The sequence below is a fragment of the Hyla sarda genome, chromosome 8 (genome assembly GCF_029499605.1).
Source record: "Hyla sarda isolate aHylSar1 chromosome 8, aHylSar1.hap1, whole genome shotgun sequence".
NCBI classification, from domain to species: Eukaryota; Metazoa; Chordata; class Amphibia; order Anura; family Hylidae; genus Hyla; species Hyla sarda.
Window position 1 is genome coordinate 187,702,244 of NC_079196.1, and position 18,469 is coordinate 187,720,712.

Below are 18,469 nucleotides of genomic sequence, written 5' to 3' on the forward strand. Positions count from 1 at the left end.
CGCAGCGTATTTAGCAGTGTAAAATTTATGGCAGCAGCGGGAAATACGCTGCGCATTCCTTGCTCACTATACACACAGGGCTTTCCGGTGGCAGCCCTATGCGTGTGGTGAGTTTTAGAGGAGGGGCCGTGTGCTGGTGTGACTGTGACGCGCGGCTCCGCCACCCAAAACTCACTACACGCATAGGGCTGCTGCCGGAAAGCCCTGTGTATATAGTGAGCAAGGAATATGCAGCGTATTTCCCACTGCTGCCGTAAATTTTGCGCAGCGTGAAATACGTTGTGTATACGCCAGGTGGGAACGCACCCTAAAGGTCTATTCACACATACAGTATCTTGCGCAGATTGGATGCGCAGGATTTATAACTACAGATTAGAAGCTGTGCTCAGTCATTTAGTTTAACTTGAGTTCTGCAGCATCAAATCCTGTGCATCAAATCTGCGTAGGATACTGTATGTGTGAATGTACCTTGAGTCTTTCCTTAACGTACTCATTGACATCAGTGGCAGCAAAATCTGCAGCAGATCTACTGCAAAAATACACACGGTACCATAAAGCTTTGTTCACATGGCTTAATTTTGTGGAATGTCTGGCCAGAAATGCGCCGTCTCAATTGACAGCAATGCAATTCTGAGCGTATTCTGCAGAAAGAACTGATGTGTCGATTCTGTCATCGGAGGCTGGAATTGGAATTTCCCTGGCATGTGTACTTTGGTTGTGTGCACGGTGCAGCAGTATCCCATTGAAAACAATGGTACTTTGCTGCAACAGAATTTCTGAGCGGAATTTTTCCGTAGGATTCTGCACAGAAATTCCGCCGTGTGAACGAGACCTCCGGCTACATTCACGTGTATAGGATCAGCTGTAGATATCTATGTAACTAAATGAACACATCAAATCTACAGATCCTGGACGCGATCCTGGACCCTAAATGTACAATATACTACTCTTTAGGTGTGAACATTTGATATTCTGCTCACACACTGCGGATCTTGTCTGCAGTTCTGCTTCATCATTGGGCCAGAACATTAGACATGACAGTGTTGTTAGATCCGTCACATGAAAGCAGATCCCAATGGCTATGGTCAGGAAGATGGCCTATTATTTATCTCATTGGCTGCTATGCTTCCCCAGGCAAGTGGGATGATCAGATCGGTGATGATCAGCTGATCACAGCAGTGACTCCTATGTGAAGGGGTTCATGCATACGGCTGTGAACAGTCAATGGGGAAACTGTATCTGATCCTGTAGGAGGACCGTTATCTCTGATGGGGTCCAATCTTTTTTGGTGCAGAGCTTATACAGTGACCCCTCAACAATGCCCTTTGGGGACAATCTTTTCAACATTCACTTGTCCTTCCTGGTTCAGAATTTACAACACCAAGGGGGACATTTACTATTGCTTTTAGAGCATTTTTCTTGTCTATGTTTTGGCGCAGTACAGACGCAAGCAGCATATTTAGCGACTTTTATGTGTCTTTTGATATTGACAGTTTCACTCTTTTTGCCCATGCAGTGGTCACGTATTTATAATTTGCGACTTTTGTCAAAAGTCGCTATTTTGTGCGCAAAGGTACTTTTTTAGGCGCAAAGCTACACCACCTACCAGTAGGCGTGAGAATAATTTCTACCTTCAGCAATTCAACCTTTAACCTCTTGTGGACGACAGCGTCCCACTCCCCTTCTATGATGCGCTCAGGAGCGGAGCACAGGTCATAGCTGGGTGGTCCTGGCTGCTATCTGCCACCATGAACCATCTCTAATGCCAGACATCAGCGATCACGGTGATGCCCGGCTTTAACCCCTTAGACACCGCAATCCAATTTGATTGTAGCGTCTAAAATGCAAGTAAAAATGTCCCGACAGCTCTGTGAATTTGAGTAAAAACACCTAACCTGCCAAATTCAGGACCCGGGAAAGTGTCTACTTCCCTCCCTCACAAGTGTCTAGAAGAAGTGTATGTGGCAGAGCTTTTCCCACCACAGCAGAGCTGCGCAAAATTCATCATCCTGCTGCACCTTCTTGATAAATAAGATGCACGCTAGTCAACCCCACCACCCTAATAAACGTGGGAAAATAGCTGTACCGTAGACATTCTGTGATAAATCTGGGCCCAAATGTCTAGTAGTTCTTGCCTACAGTACGGGAAGATACTACAATATCTATGTACTACTCTTTACCTGGGCCAGGGTTAGCTGCTCCTTTGGACACCAGGTGGGGGCAGCTCTATTTTACTTTTTTTTGGGACACTGTGTACTGTACAGGACCCTGAAGAAGCTCCTGTCCTCTACATTTTTTAATTTTTATTTGACTCATTTAGGATTTTAGGAAATCTAGCCTGTTTTTGGAGATATAATGTGCACAGATATTTGGTGTTGCTCCATCTTAAAAGGGTACTCCGCCCCAGGACATCTTATCCAAAGGATAGGGGATAAGATGTCAGATCGCCGGGGTCCCGCTGCTAGGGACCCCCGAGATCTCCGCCGCAGCGCCCTGCTATCATTACTGCACAGAGCAAACTCGCTCTGTGTGTAATGACGGGCAATACAGGGGTCGGAGCATCATTACGTTACGGCCCGCCCCTCAATACACGTCTATGGGAGGGGGCGTGGTGGCATGCCCCCTCCCATAGACTTGCATTAAGGGGGTGGGCCATGATGTCATGAGGGGCGGAGCCGTGACGTAACGATGCTCCGGCCCCTGTATTGCCCGTCATTACACACAGAGCGAGTTTGCTCTGTGCAGTAATGATAGCGGGGCGCTGCGGCGGAGATCCCGGGGGTCCCTAGCGGCGGGATCTGACATCTTATCCCTTATCCTTTGTATAGGGGATAAGATGTCCTGGGGAGGAGTACCCCTTTAAGACACACTCAGGGCGAAAATGATAAAAATTATCACAACTCCCAACCGTACAGAAATATCTGAAAGTTACTTTACATACTATAGTCTAGGCCAGTGTTTCCCAACCAGGGTGCCTCCAGCTGTTGCAAAACTACAACTCCCAGCATGCCGTTGGCTGTCCGGGCATGCTGGGAGTTGTAGTTTTGCAACAGCTGGAGGCACCCTGGTTGGGAAACACTGACAGAGACAGTAGATTTACAGCTTCCAGCAGCTCTTTCTGGCTTTTATATGTAAGAACTTGTCTGGGCTTGGCTGTCTTGGCTGGCCGGGCATGCTGGGTGTTGTAGTTTTGCAACATCTGGAGGTCCGCAGGTTGTAGACCACTGTTAGAGGAAGTTGTACTCACCTGTCCCCGCCGCTCCGGACCGTCACCGCTAGTCACCGCTGCCCGGGATGTCGCCGTCCATCGCTGCGTCCCCGAGGTGTTCCCGACGCTCCGGCAAGGCCTCTGCTTCCCCGGCATCCGCGCTCTCCGTCGCCGTCATCATGTCGTTACGCACGCCGCTCCTATTGGATGATGGGACAGCGTGCGCAGCGACGTGATGACGACGATGCAGGGAATCCCGAAGAGGACGCGCCGGAGCCCCGAGGACAGGTAAGTGATCGTCAGCGGACCACACGGGGCACCGTAAACGGCTATCCGGTGGCAGCTGAAGCAGTCTGCGCTGCCGGATAGCCGTTTATGCGATGGCCCCAACATACAAAAGCATCGTATGTTGATGCTGCCTTCAACATGCAACGGCTTCTGAGAGGCCATCGTATGTTGAAATGATCGTATGTCAGGACCATCGTAGGTCGAGGGGTCACTGTATATTCAGAAGTTAGAGAAGCAGCCAAGGTTTGGTAATTGGTATCTGCCATAGAAGGGATGCGGCACTGCCAGATTGTGAATTGCTGTTTCTTGGTCACTGCTGTAGTTATTGCACATTTGGACAGTGGTTTATTGGCTGTTTATAGAGATTGTCTTTTATGTATGTTTTTGGTATTGACAGGCGTATCCTCTCCATTACTGCCTGGACTTGGTGGAAACCCGGCCTAGTGCAGGTTGTCATAATACATTGCTTTATTGGAAGGATCCTTTGGTATTGCTGAATTGCTAACATGCAATGAACAACTTGGTCCCCTTGGATATGGTCTATACGCTTGCGTTCTTACCGGCAAAGTGTACAGAGTTTGAGTGTGGGGGTGCGCTGCATTTCCTATGCAGATTCAGGGACATGCCCGAAGGATGAAATTACAGTAATCACCAATAGACAGATGTTATTGCAAAGAAACAGTATCACAGAGACAAAACAAACAATAAAACATTTTAATAATCTACTGATTAAAATAAATTACTGTTACCAATATCAATTTTGTGACCTGTAATATCTTATTGTGGTTTTAGACATTTAAATCCCCCAATACGAAAACTACAACCAACCCCCAGAACATAAAACTTGTTGTGGACCACTGATGAAAAGAGGAACCAGCAAATGAGGTACCCTCGTCCCGACGCGTTTCACCCGCACTATTTTATACGGGATCCTCAGGGGACATAAATCTGGGGATAAACATGGACAGATGACATCTAGTATAGATACTCAAGTAATCACAAAAATCATGGATATCACAATCATAGACAGAAAAAAATTATAGATTAATCAATAATTTAAAGGTATCCACAACCCAGGTGCCATGGTCAATCATTATAACCAGAATATACAATAATAAAAGGTCACAATAGAAAAAAAGAAAAGAAAAATCCTCACTGCGCCCATTGATGATGGAATAGATGTGCAGCCCTGAAGGATCAGACAGTTTAGGCCGGGTTCACACCACGTTTTTGCAATAAAGTTCCCGTATATCTTTTCAATTTAAAAACCATACGGAACCATATTGAAAACCATATGCATTGAGACTCCATTGAAAACCTTATGCCAAAAGAAGCATCCGGTTGTGTCCGTTTTTGCATCTTGTACAGTTTTTTTCCCGTACCCAAAACCGTAGCCTACCACGGTTTTTGGTCTGGGTGAAATCCCGTATTGAAACATACACGTTTTTTTTTTTTTTAACATGGGAGTCAATGGGAACCATACAGAACCGTATGTGCGTACGGTTCCATCCGGTTTTCACCATACGGTTTTTGACTTTGCACAGTTTTTTTTCTTGGAATTTCAATCAAACAAGTGAAACGTTATTCATAATGGTATGAAAAGTTGAAAACGTATGTTTTTTTTTTTCTTAAAAAACTGATGCAACCGGACATAATTTTTCAAACCGTATACGGATTAAAATTTGTACCCACATTTTGATACAGTTTAGGCTGGGTTCACACCATGTTTCGTTAACTACGGTTCCCGTATATGGCTGGGAGGAAGGGGGCGGGGGTAATCACGGCACCCGCACTCAGCCGTATTCGGGAACCGTATATAATGCAAGTCTATGAGCCGACCGGAGTGAACTGCAGTCTCCGGTCGGCTTCGTTTTCGGCCGTATGCGTTTTCCCGACCGCCTACGGTGACTCCAGTCGACTCATAGACATGCATTAAATACGGTTCCTGAATACGGCTGAGTGCGGGTGCCGTGACTAAGCCCCGCCCCCTTCCTCCCAGCCATATACGGGAACCGTAGTTAACAAAACGTGGTGTGAACCCAGCCTTAGTCAGGTTTTAAGGAATCCGTTTTTTAAAAATAAAAAACCTGATACGGGAACTGTATTGCAAAAACGTGGTGTGAACCCAGTTCCAGGTTAGAAGCAGATTACTAAATATCTCTTCCACCTTATGTATATTATGTTTGGTATTGCATGTACTGAAATATGGAGCACACATACTGGTGCAGTAACTGGTTCTATATGCAAACTGGCTGTGGTTTTGTTAGTATGTGCCTAATGCATGTTCTTATACTAGAGGTATAGTGTATATACCTTGTTATACTATATGTCTGAGGTATACCTCAGGAGTGTTCCCTAACATATACACAGTATATCCCCTGTATAGCTATACCACAGTGGTCTCCAAACTGTGACCTCCAGCTGTTGCAGAACTACAACTTCCAGCATGCCCGGACAGCCAATGTGGCCGCGATCCCTTAGTCTGTGACTGTGCTGTTGTGGCCTCTCACTCATTGCATGAGTCTATATATTGCTCTATGGCAGTGGTCTCCAACCTGCCGACCTCCAGATGTTGCAAAACTACAATTCCCAGCATGCCCGGACAGCCGTTGGCTGTCCGGGCATGCTGGGAGTTGTAGTTTTGCAACATCTGGAGGTCCGCAGGTTGGAGACTACTGCTCTATGCAGTGATTTTTGGGTCACGCAGTCTAAGGCCACATGTTGACCTACAGAAAATTTCAGGCAAAAAACTGCACCAATTTGCCGTAAAAATAACCAGTCACTTTAGCCTTTATTAAAGGGGTACTCCACTGGAAAACATTTTTTTTTTTTTGATCAACTGGTGCCAGAAAATTAAACAGATTTGGAAATTACTTCCAGTACTTATCAGCTACTATATGCTCCACAGGAAGTTATTTTCTCTTTGAATTTCCTTTTTGTCTGACCACAGTGCTCTCTGCTGACACCTCTGTCCATTTTAGGAACTGTCCAAAGCAGCAAAGGTTTGCTATGGGGATTTGCTTGTACTTTGGACAGTTCCTGACATGGACAGAGATGTCAGCAGAGAGCACTGTGGTCAGACAGAAAGGAATTTCAAAAAAGAAAAGAACTTCCTGTGGAGACTACATCAGCTGATAAGTACTGGAAGGATGAAGATTTTTAAATAGAAGTTTAACTTTCTGGCACCAGTTGATTTAAAAAAAAAAGTTTTCCAGTGGGCTACCCCTTTAAGTGGGTGACGCAAGCATACTGTTCTGGTGATGGCTTTGCTATGAGATTTTATACCAAATCCATGAAGGATATCCCCGTCTGTCATGTTTGCCGTCGTGGTGACCACACGTTCATGGCCACCGGCCAATTTGTCTTTTATACCGGTTTGTTGGAAATCCACAGTTGTATAAAACCAGTGCAGGCCGAATCCTGTCAGCCAATCACATTCCAAGACTCATTCTTCTTGTGCAGGGTAGAAAATGAAAGCTTCAAGCTCATTGGTTGCTATGGGCAACTCATTTTTCATTGCTTTACCTGAGCAACGGGGCCTGACTCGTCATTGATAATTATATGTTTGTGGGTGTTAAGGCTCAGTTTACGTGTAGTTTTCGCTCTGTATCACATGTATAGTGTCTAAAAAAAAATATATATATATTTTTTCCACTGAAACCTAAAACAAGGTAGTGTATTTGTCAAATTTTCACAGGGTTGTAGCATTGTCTTCTGTTGCACAGCGGGCAATAGCTCACCTATTGGGTATCGCACACATATCCTAGTAATAAAAATGATTCCTGCCTGGCGTCATGGTTGCCTTGGCAACTGTCCTGCCCATGTCAGATTTGGTTTAAAGGGGAACTCCACTGGCCAGCGTTGGGAACATATAGTTACGAGCACTGTGTGCGTGCTGCAGGGTCGGTCGCACCCCCTCGTCATGTCATGCCACGTCCCCTCAATGCAAATCTATGGGAGGTGTGACAGCTGCCACGCCCCCATCCAATACACTTATGTTGAGGGGGCGTGGCCGACCCCCACAGCGCACACAGTGTTTGGAACTAAATGTTCCAAATGCTGGCCAGTGATGTACCCCTTTTAAGTTGTAGAAAAACATGGCTGCTTACAGTGCCACACCTGTCTACAGGTTGTGTATAGTATTACAGTTCATTCCTATGCATGATCTGTAATACCTGTCACAACCCATGGACAAGTGTGGTGCTGTCCTGAAAAGCCTACGGGTATGTCATATGTCTAACTTGATCATATTAGTGGAATGTACACAGCCTTAGGCCATGTTCACACAGCGGAATTTCTGAGAGGAATTTGACGGAAAAACTCCATGCACATGGCTGAATTTACTAAGAGTGGAGTGTAGTTTTCTTTTCAGGGTTTTAATTCCCTAAAAAGAAAAATTCACGATAATTACTAAGGTTTCCCTACATTTTGCTTTTTTTTGTTTTTTTACACCTGCTCTGATCCGTCGGGTTTTCCTCAGATTAAATCCTCCACATTTTCTGTGGAAACCTATGTTGGGTTTTTGTGAGCCACAAAAACTTTTTGACGGGACCCCGTGATCAGACATCTTATCCCCTATCCTTTAAAGGGGTACTACCATGCTGACAACTTATCCCCTATCTAAAGGATAGGGGATAAGTTGCCTGATCGCTCGGGGTCCCGCCGCTGGGGGACACCCCCGATCTCGCACGCAGCACCCCGCTCTCATCAGGCCCCGGAGCAAACATCCGCTCCGGGTCTGATGACGGGGCCCGTGATCGTAACGTCACAGCTCCGCCCCCGTGTGACATCATGCTCCGCCCCCTCAATGCAAGCTGTCTCGCCCCCTGCCATAGACTTACATTGAGGGGGTGGAGCCGTGACGTCACTATACTCCAGCCCTGTGATCGGCAGTGATGTTCACTCTGGGACCTGATGAGAGCGGGGTGCTGCGTGCAAGATCGCGGGGGCCCCCAGCAGCGGGACCCCACGCGATCAGACAAGTTATCCCCTATCCTTTAGATAGGGGATAAGTTGTCAGTACGGTAGTACCCCTTTAAATAGGGGATAAGATGTCTAGGAGGGGGGGGGGGGAAGTACCCATTTTATAAATTGGGATTTTTTGAAATTGTTGGTGCACTAAGCGTGTGACACAGTTTGGGCACAAAACCCGAACTGTCGGGATCTCTTTAGTAAATGACCATCTATATGTACAAACTGTTTTGAGCTTTAACTGACTGGAAAAAAGGACCTAGATAAAAAAAAAAAAATCGTCTGAAAAATTGTGTGTGCACAGAAAATCAGCTAAAATATAAAGCTCAAAAAATGGTGTGTAAACATAGCCTTTAGGTAGAGCAACACGTTTCAGCAGCTGCATGCTGACAAAACCATGTCTGCATGACCAATGGCTGCATGATTTACCAACAAAATTGTTTAGCTAGTGGCGACCATATGTGGACATGTCTCATCTGCCTATGACTGCCGCAGCGTGTTGCCGTCTCTTTTTCAAGGCGTACGTGTTAAAAGGGCCACAGCACTTTAGTGCATGCCGTAGACTCCTTGAGCATACTTCCCCCTCCTAGGAGACTCTTACACTTTTGTCCCTATAGGACAGGGTTTCTCAACCAGTTTTCCAACCAGTGTGCCTTTGGCTATTTGTGCATGCAGGGATTTGTAGTTTTACAACAGCTGGAGGCACACTGGTCAGGAAACACTGTTGTAGAAAGATGGTTAAAATTACCGACAATCTCTGCCACGATCATTATGTTTTGGGTGACTGACCAGACCTCCGCAGGGGCCTGTTTAGTAGGGTCCTCATCATGCTAACATATGTTCCGCATAATGGTTCCATTGCTATTGAAATCCTACATGGCAGAGCTGCATTTGAGCCTATCACACTATACCCCACTCTGTAAATATTGCATTAACTTATTTACCTGCACTTTGCTTAACAGTTCCTCAAGTAATATTTTTGCAAATGACAGTGCTACTTTTAAGTGCGAAACAAAATGACAGTACTACAATTTAAAGGGGTACTCCACTGGCCCAGCTTCCGGAACATTTTGTTCCAAACGCTGGGTGCGGGCTGCGGGGGTCGTGATGTCAGGGCCACACCCCTTGTGACGTCACGTCACACCCCCTCAATGCAAGTCTATGTAAGGGGGCGTGGCGACTGCGTTTGACCTGTATTTCTGCGTATTTAGTATAGCCTTCATTTCCCTATTCTGGTGCGGGCTGTATGTAAATGAAGTGTAAGTAGTCATTGAGGCGGGAACCAGTGTCATGGAGAAGCTACTGCTGGGAGAGGAGAGAAAAGGATAACATAGTTGTAGTAGTCTGACTTTTCAGCCATACTTCAAAAAAAACATTTTTTCTCTGTATGTGACCAACAGTTTTGGACAATTGAATTTCATCAGTTGTGTGGTGGGAAGCCTGCATTCACAAGTTGGCCAAAAGTATTCATAAAAAATTTAAAGGGATTATCCAGGAAAAAACATTTTTTTATATATCAACTAGCTCCAGAAAGTTAAACAGATTTGTAAATTACTTCTATTAAAAAATCTTAATCTTTTCAGTACGTATGAGCTTCTGAAGTTAAGGTTGCTCTTTTCTGTCTAAGTGATCTCTGATGACACGTGTCTCGGGAACCGCCCAATTTAGAAGAGGTTTGCTATGGGGATTTGCTTCTAAACTGGGCGTTTCCCGAGACAGGTGTCATCAGAGAGCACTTAGACACAAAAGAACAACCTTAACTTCAGAAGTTCATAAGTACTGAAAGGATTAAGATTTTTTAATAGAAGTAATTTACAAATCTGTTTAACTTTCTGGAGCCAGTTGATATATATAAAAAAAGTTTTTTTCCTGGAGAACCCCTTTAAGCATGTGGCAATATAATAGTTGATGCCAGTGATTGGAAGTGCAATAAATAAAATAGAAATGCCTCCTGGTATTTACAATGCAGCAGACACCCCTGATTTGCTTCTTATGATTAAAGGGTACCTTTCATCAAAAAAACTTTTGATATATTATAGATTAATTTAGATTAATGTACCATATGCAGAATAACGTACCCATTGCATGTTATAAAAAAAAAAAATGCTACTTTCTATTTAATTTTCCACTTTGAAAAAAATGACCAAGCCCTTTTATAGATTTCAGACTCATGCTGGAGTCCTAAATCTCAGACTGCAGCTGGGACACAGACAAGCTCAGCACTGCTCCCGACCTGTCAGACAGGAAGGAGCCAGCACTGTTCTCATAGCACAGCAGGGCATACTCCTGACTCTGCCGTACTGCATGCCCTCATTCATTTTACGAAAAATCTGGCCCTTGCGCAAGGGTCCAGTCCCGGTCAGAGTGCGGCAGCCATAACCTACTAATACCATACACACCAGCCTACTGTGAGCAGTGATCCTGGGACACCCGGGATCAAGGCTTGCTAACCGATCTGGTCAGTATATCACTTAGGTGTGGTGGAGGATCACACTAAATCTGTATACGTAAACGAAGGGAGCATCCCCCTGTCTTTTTCTCTCCTACATCACTACTCATTCATTTTACTATCTGAGCTCCGATCTTTCTTCTCTTTGCACATGCAGTTGTAAATAGAGAGGAGAAGATTCAGAGATGCCGGCTGAGCTTGTCTGTGTCCCGGCTACAGTCTGAGATTTAGGACCTCAGCATGAGTCTGAGATCTATAAAAAGGGCTTGCAGCCAGGACTGATAGGGAGACCTCTAGTGGTCATTTTTTCAAAGTGGAAAATTAAATAGAAAAAAGCATATTTTTTAATAACATGCTATTGGAAAGTTATTCTGCATACATTAATCTATAATAAATCAAAAGTATTTTTGAAGAAAGGTACCCTTTAAGGATTTTACAGAAGATATTGCAGGAAGCAAATGTATTGGATGCTTAGTGACTAAAATCCTTCTGCTTTGACAGGTGGAATGACTTGTCTATTCTCACTGTGTTGCTAAAGAGAACAAAAAGAAGATAAAGAAAACAAAATGGCGTTCGTACCTCCGTCGGGGCCCACCGTGGTGGACCAGACTACGTTAATGAAGAAATACCTCCAGTTTGTTGCTGCTCTCACAGATGTCAACACTCGTACGTATCTCCCAAAAGCGAGGGTAGCCTGTAACATAGTGGCTTCTCCTCCTCCTGTTTCATTTAAATCACTAATTTCATTCTTCCTTCTGACTCTCTTCTTTTTTATTTAAACATTTCTTTCAGCCGATGAAACAAAGTTGAAAATGATGCAGGAGGTCAGCGAGAACTTTGAGGTAGGTATCACATATATTCTGGTCACTTTATGAAGTTTGGCCATAGACATTACCGGGAGATTTATCATTGCTTTTTAGAGCATTTTTTTTTTGTCTGTTTTGGCGCAGTTCAGGCGCAAGCAAAATATTTAGTGACTTATGCATCTTTTGATATACCCTGTATTTTTCCACGGTGATGCCCTGTATTAACCCTTCAGACGCGGCGATCAAAGCTGACCGCCGCGTCTGAAGCAAAAGTGACACTAACCCGGCTGCTCAGTCGGGCTGTTCGGGACCGCCGCGATGAAATCGCGGCATCCCGAACAGCTTACAGGACACCGGGAGGGACCTTACCTGCCTCCTCGGTGTCTGCTCCGTGCCGGGATCCCCTGCATGGCCGGCACTCTCCTTCGTCGTCGTCGTCACGCACGCCGTCCCATCATCCAATAGGAGCGGCGTGCGTAGCGACGTGATGGTGGCGATGGAGAGCGAGGACAACGGGCAGCAGTGTCCCGGGAGCGATGGAGGGCGACATCCAGGGCAGCGGTGACGGGTCCGGAGCGGCGGGGACATGTGAGTATTACCTCCTATGCCAGTGGTCTTCAACCTGCAGACCTCCAGATGTTGCAAAACTACAACTCCTGGCATGCCCGGACAGCCAATGGCTGTCCGGGCATGCTGGAAGTTGTAGTTTTGCAACATCTGGAGGTCCGCAGGTTGAAGGTTCAGAATCTTTTTTTTTTTTTTCCCTAGATTTTCATCCTTTAAAATTGGGTGCGTCTTATATGCTGGAGTGTCTTTTATGGCGAAAAATACGGTAAACAGTTTCACTCTTTTTGCCTACCGTAGAATTTTTTCTTTTTGACCATGCAGTGGTGACGTATTTATCATTTTTGCGCCTTTTGTCAAAAGTCGCTATTTTTTGCGCAAAGGTACTTTTTTTTTTTTTTTTTAGACGCAAAGCTACACCACCTACCAGTAGGCATGAGAATCACTTCTTCCTTCTGCAATTCAACCTTTAACCTCTTGTGGACGACAGCGTCCCACTCCCCTTCTATGACACGTGATCAGGAGCTGAGCGCAGGTCATAGCTGGGTGGTCCTGGCGGCTATCTGCCACCAGGACCCATCTCTAATGGCAGACATCACCAATCACGGTGATACCTGGCTTTAACCCCTTAGACACCGCAATCAAATCTGATTGTAGCGTCTAAAATGCAAGTAAAAATGTGATGGCAGCTCTGTGAAAGTAAGTAAAAAAAAAAAACTAATTCAGGACCCGGGAAAGTGTCTACTTCCGTCCCTCACAAGTGTCTAGAGCGTGGTAGAGCTTTTCCCGCCACAGCAGAGCTGCGCAAAATTCATCTTCCTGCTGCACCTTCTTGATAAATAAGCTGCGTGCTAGTCAACCCCACCACCCAAATAAACGTGGGAAAATAGCTGTACCGTAGACATTCTTTGATAAATCTGGGCCTCCCTGTCTTCATTTATTCGCCTCCGTGGGGTGGGTTCCGGATGCTGTTTGCTTGCCACTTTTTAAGAAATCAGTTCTACATAAATGTGTTTATTTATTTTCTTTCTTAGAATGTCACCACTTCAGCCCAGTACGCCACGTTCCTAGAGCACATCATCCCGCGGTTTCTTACTTTCCTACAAGATGGGGAAGTTCAGTTCCTTCAGGAGAAACCGGCACAGGTATGTGTGATACCAGGATAATTGTTGCCAATAGGCAGGCGCAATTGTTAGCCTATGGCAGTGTTTCCCAAGCAGGGTGCCTCCAGGTGTTGCAAAACTACAACTCCCAGCATGCCCGGACAGCCAAAGGCTGTCCGGGCATGCTGGGAGTTGTAGTTTTGCAACACCTGGAGGCACCCTGCTTGGGAAACCCTGGTCTATGGACTGATGAATATTGTGGGAGGCAACGGGTGCTAGAATTTCAGGTCTGAGGAACAAGTGATATTTCATATTGACGTATTTATATTGATCTACACATTTTACATCTAAAATTGCAAAATGATGAGATTATCAATCTTGAGCCCATAGGATGTGACACGTATGTGTGGTTGGTTGTATGAGTAGTGTGTGTGTGTATGTGTGAGTGTACGCGTGTATGTTGAGAAAATCACACTGGGCATTGAGGGTAAAACTGATAAGATCTGATACAGAAATGATGAAATGATCAGGCTTGAGCCCCATAGGTGTGTGATGGATGTATGGAGTGATGTAACGTATGAATGGTTGTGCGCATGAACGTCACATCGGGCACTGAGAGTAAAACTGATAAGATCTGATTGCAATTACTGTTTTATTGTGATATAAAATCATTTCAGAAAACCTAATAAATCTCTTGCCTGACAGCCCATTATCTATAGCCGTGTTCCAGCAGCCATGTTCCACCACCTTAGCACTGCACATTTCCTGCTGTTGCAAAATCTACAAGTTCCACAGGCTGTCGGGGCACTGCTGGAAGTTGTAGTTTTGCAACTGCTGGAGCTCCACAGGTTCGGGTACTTTGCCCTAGTGGCTAGTAATGGAAGTGTTTAAAGAGCACCTCTCATGATCTTGTTAATTTTATAATCCTCCCAGCTCACTGCACCCATCATGATAAACCAGCCCCAGCCTTTATTATTTGTTAGTTCTCTACCTTGATATTGCTCTGTATTTTCTGCTCAGTCTCAGTCAGATTCACAGACTGGGAAGGGGCGTACCCCAGCAGGCGTGACCTCATCTGAAGCCATACAGGGAAGAACTTCCTCCCTCACTCTGCTACACACAGCCCAGAGCAGATCAGTGTGGGATGAGCTATGATTGGCTAAGGCTGCACACTCCCCCTTCAGCACTCCAGACTGCATTTCCTGATTTTGGACTTCTGCCAGGCAAGCAGGAGTCCAAAGTCTGTGCAAGAAATGGAGGGAAACGGGCTCTGGACAAGCAGGGAGACACCTAGTGGCAGCTTTTTTTTCAACACAAAACATAGAAAACTTAAACATTTTTTAAACAAAGTACATTAGAAAGATTTTTTTATTTACCATAAGGAGTGCAATAACAAAAATAAGTTTAAATGAGAGTGACCATTTAAGTGCATTGGCATATAAATCCTAGATTGTTGCCCATGGACTGTGCCAGATATTAATATTGAACACATCTATGCAGACATTTAGCAAAATGTATTCCTGTTGGGTTCTGAAAGAACCACTAATAGATAAATTCCTAAAGCGGTCCCTGGCAACTTCTGGGCAGTCCCTGGCAACAGGGAGAAGCTACCAGGGACTGCCCTGGGAATTTGTGTTTAAGACAGCATGAAAGTGATGACAGGTTCCCTTTAAGGTATGGGCTACCATTTGTTTAAACTAGTGTTTCCCCCCCAGGGTGCCTCCAGCTGCTGCAAAATGCTGGGGCATGCTGGGAGTTGTACTTTTGCAACAGCTGGAGCCATCCTAGCTGGTAAACACTTGTTTAGAGGATATGAAGTACCATTTCCACAGAAGGATGTTTATATTTCTTTCAAATTTTTCTTACAGCAATTGCGAAAACTAGTCCTAGAAATCATCCATCGGATCCCAACCAATGAACACCTGCGACCCCACACCAAAAATATCCTGTCTGTCATGTTCCGCTTCTTGGAGGTAGAGTGATGCCTTATATAACCGGTTCATGTGATAGCTATGTTCTACCTATTGCTTTGTATGTAATGTTCAATAACATGTGTTCTCTTTTAGACTGAGAACGAGGAGAATGTCCTGATCTGTTTAAGAATCATCATTGAGCTACATAAGCAGTTCAGACCACCGATCACTCAGGAGGTACCTGGCTTTTTCTTTTTATAGAAATGTCAATTGCTTCATGTTCATCAGTTGTGAACAGCTGTCGACATGATTTGGCTGCCTTTGATTCTCCAGGCCTGCTAGAGAGCCATAATTCATATCCAACAGTCTGTATATCTGACTGGGAGAACATTGCCTTTACTGCATACATGCATACAGTATCCAGTGCATGTTTGATGCGCAGGATTTAAAGCTGCAGATTTGATGCAAAGTTCAGTCATTTATTTTATATTGAAATCTGCGGCTCCAAATCCTGCGTATCAAATATGTACTGGATACTGTACATGTGAATACACCCTTAGTGTAGGGTCACACTTGCCATATTTTGCTGAATGTGTTTTGAAGTCAATGTGTAGCAAAATGAGCTGCATATTTTCTATTCAATGTGTAGGAAAATACGCAGCAGCAAAATACGGTACGTGTGACCCGACATTTAGGGTTTAATCACACGCACAGTATCCTGCGCATATTTGATGTGCAGGATTTAAAGCAGTGTTCAGTCATTTAGTTTCCATTGAACTCTGCAGCATAAAATCTGCAGCTTCAAATCCTGCGCATCACATATGCGCAGGATACTATAGGTGTGAATACACCCTTAAAGGGGGTTTCTAGGACTTTGTCAGTGATCGCCTATCCTCAGGATAAACCATCAATATCTGGTTGTGTGGATCTGACACCCCACACCCATGCCGATCAGATGTTTGCCTGCACCTTAACACACAGAGAACGGAGTCCTTAGCATACCACTCCATAGATTTATTTAGTGGCTCCAGTTAAAGAGGTTCTCCACCATAAGGTGATTTTAGTACGTACCTGGCAGACAGTAATGGACATGCTTAGGAAGGATCTGCGCTTGTCTTGGGGCTAAATGGCTATGTTGTGAGATTACCAGAACACTGTGGCTAGCTTTTTGTGAAACTGTATTTCCTTTTTGAGTTTTCTTCTTTGCCTACAAATCCCATAATTCCATTTCCCTCCCACACATCAGCCACCCCACCCATTGAAACATAAATGAGCTGCATCCATTCAAAAGACCTGTGGTTTTCAATCAGGGTGCCTACAGCTGTTGCATTAGTTGCAGATTGATCTCTCTCCCACCAAGCGATGGCTCCCCCCATTGAAGCAGACAGGCTCCCTGTCATCAGCTGACTAGTGAGTCAGGTCTCGGCCGCATTGCAACCTGAGACAACAGTCATTTTGTATGCTGGTAAAAATAAATATTGGGTTAAAATCTCATAGGAATTGTGAGAAAACCGTCACACACAGGTACAGACACTATATTATGAACTACACAATGACTTTACAGCCCCTGTAGCATAGTCAAATAAAAAAAAATCCTGGAATACCCCTTTAAGCTGCCAGTGTTTGTCTCTTTTTACTGTATACATGGGCACAGGGTTGCAGGGTAATAGACCACCATGATCGGATATTGATGGTCTGTCCTAAAAAATGAAAAGTCCCTGAAAACCCCTTTTATTAGGGGTTCTTCTTTGTGTGTGTGTGTGTGTGTATATATACATACAGCTAATTCATTTGGGCTTTTATTTGTTTTTAGATCCATCATTTTCTCGACTTTGTAAGACAGATTTATAAAGAGCTTCCTAAAGTTGTGGTAAGTATGTGCCTTTTTTTCTGCCAATTTTATACTTCATGCGGCAGGTAGCTACTGGTATGCCATTTCAACCAAGTGACCCATAACTGCGGTGGCAAAAATCTGCCTCAGAAATTCATAATTCCTATGCAAGAAATGCAAATTTTGGCACACAATATGCCACCAAATCCATGTAAATAAGAAGCTCTTTGAACATTATCTATATGTTCATTTGAAATGTTATATCCAGTGGTCATATAGATATTACAGAGAAATGTACGTCTGTCAGGAATTCTGTGAAAATATCCGGAATTGGCTCTATTGAGAACGTAGCTGATCAGTGTGCCGCTAGCTGTTGCAAAACTACAACTCCCAGCATGCCCAGACAGCCAAAGGCTGTCTGGGCATGCTGGGGGTCGTAGTTTTGCAATACCGGGAGGCACCCCGGTTGGGAAATACTGTAATAGACAATTGATCATCAGCAGAGGAGATCTGCTCTCATGTAGGGTATTCAATTTAGGTTTTAATTAGGGATCGACCGATTATCGGTTTGGCCGATATTCACAATTTTGGACGTTATCGGTATCGGCAATTACCTTGCCAATAATCCGGTAATGCATTGCCCCGGCCAGAGACCAACGCTGCCCCATTGCCTCCCCCATCCCCGGTTTTATAATTACCTGTTCCTGGGGTCCGCGCTACTTCTGTCTCCTGCGGCGTCCTGCGTTACGCTTTGCGCTGCGCAATGACGAGTGACGTCCTCAACACGATGTCACAGTCAGTGTGCACAGGGACAGCTCAGGACGCCGCCGGAGCCAGAAGTAGCACGGACCCCGGGAACAAGTAATTATAAAACCGGGGATGGGGGAGGCAATGGGGCAGCGGCGGTGATTGGACTCAGGACCGGCAGGGGGAGAGAAGTGGGCGGCAGCGGTCTCTGGGCAGAGGATAGGCAGGTGGGGGGGTCAGCGGCAGCGGTAGGACTCAGGAAGACTCCAGGACAGGCAGAGGGAGAGAAGCGAGTGGCGGCGGCGGTCTCTGGCACCGCAAAAGCCGCTGCAGTTCATTGATTTAAAGCGCCCGCTTTAAATCAATGATCTGCAGCGGCGTCGCCAGAGGGGGAGAAATAGCTGATAACTTATACCGGAATATCGGTATAAGTTATCAGCTATCGGCCTTAACCTCCACAGATTATCGGTATCGGCCCTAAAAAATCGATATCGGTCGATCCCTAGTTTTAGTACACATGGCACACATCAGTACACCCACGTTCCTGCAATATTAGATGGAAACCCCTTATGGCATGCACCATCAAATA

At 45.1% G+C, this 18,469-nt stretch overlaps 1 protein-coding gene across 3 annotated transcripts in view; it reads left to right on the top strand.

Annotated features, from left to right (window-relative positions):
• The window catches only part of TRRAP (transformation/transcription domain associated protein), a 201,312-nt gene that overhangs the window by 1,341 nt on the left and 181,502 nt on the right, over window positions 1-18,469 (top strand). For 2 of the 3 annotated variants that reach the window (XM_056537084.1, XM_056537086.1), the window contains exons 2-7: window positions 11,418-11,582; window positions 11,709-11,758; window positions 13,321-13,431; window positions 15,258-15,362; window positions 15,456-15,539; window positions 17,116-17,172. In XM_056537084.1, the coding sequence (XP_056393059.1) occupies window positions 11,483-11,582; window positions 11,709-11,758; window positions 13,321-13,431; window positions 15,258-15,362; window positions 15,456-15,539; window positions 17,116-17,172 (507 nt within the window). In that variant the 5' untranslated portion in view covers window positions 11,418-11,482. Of the gene's footprint in view, window positions 1-4,288; window positions 4,382-11,417; window positions 11,583-11,708; window positions 11,759-13,320; window positions 13,432-15,257; window positions 15,363-15,455; window positions 15,540-17,115; window positions 17,173-18,469 lie in introns of all 3 variants that reach the window. The other variant, XM_056537085.1, reaches the window with a different exon arrangement.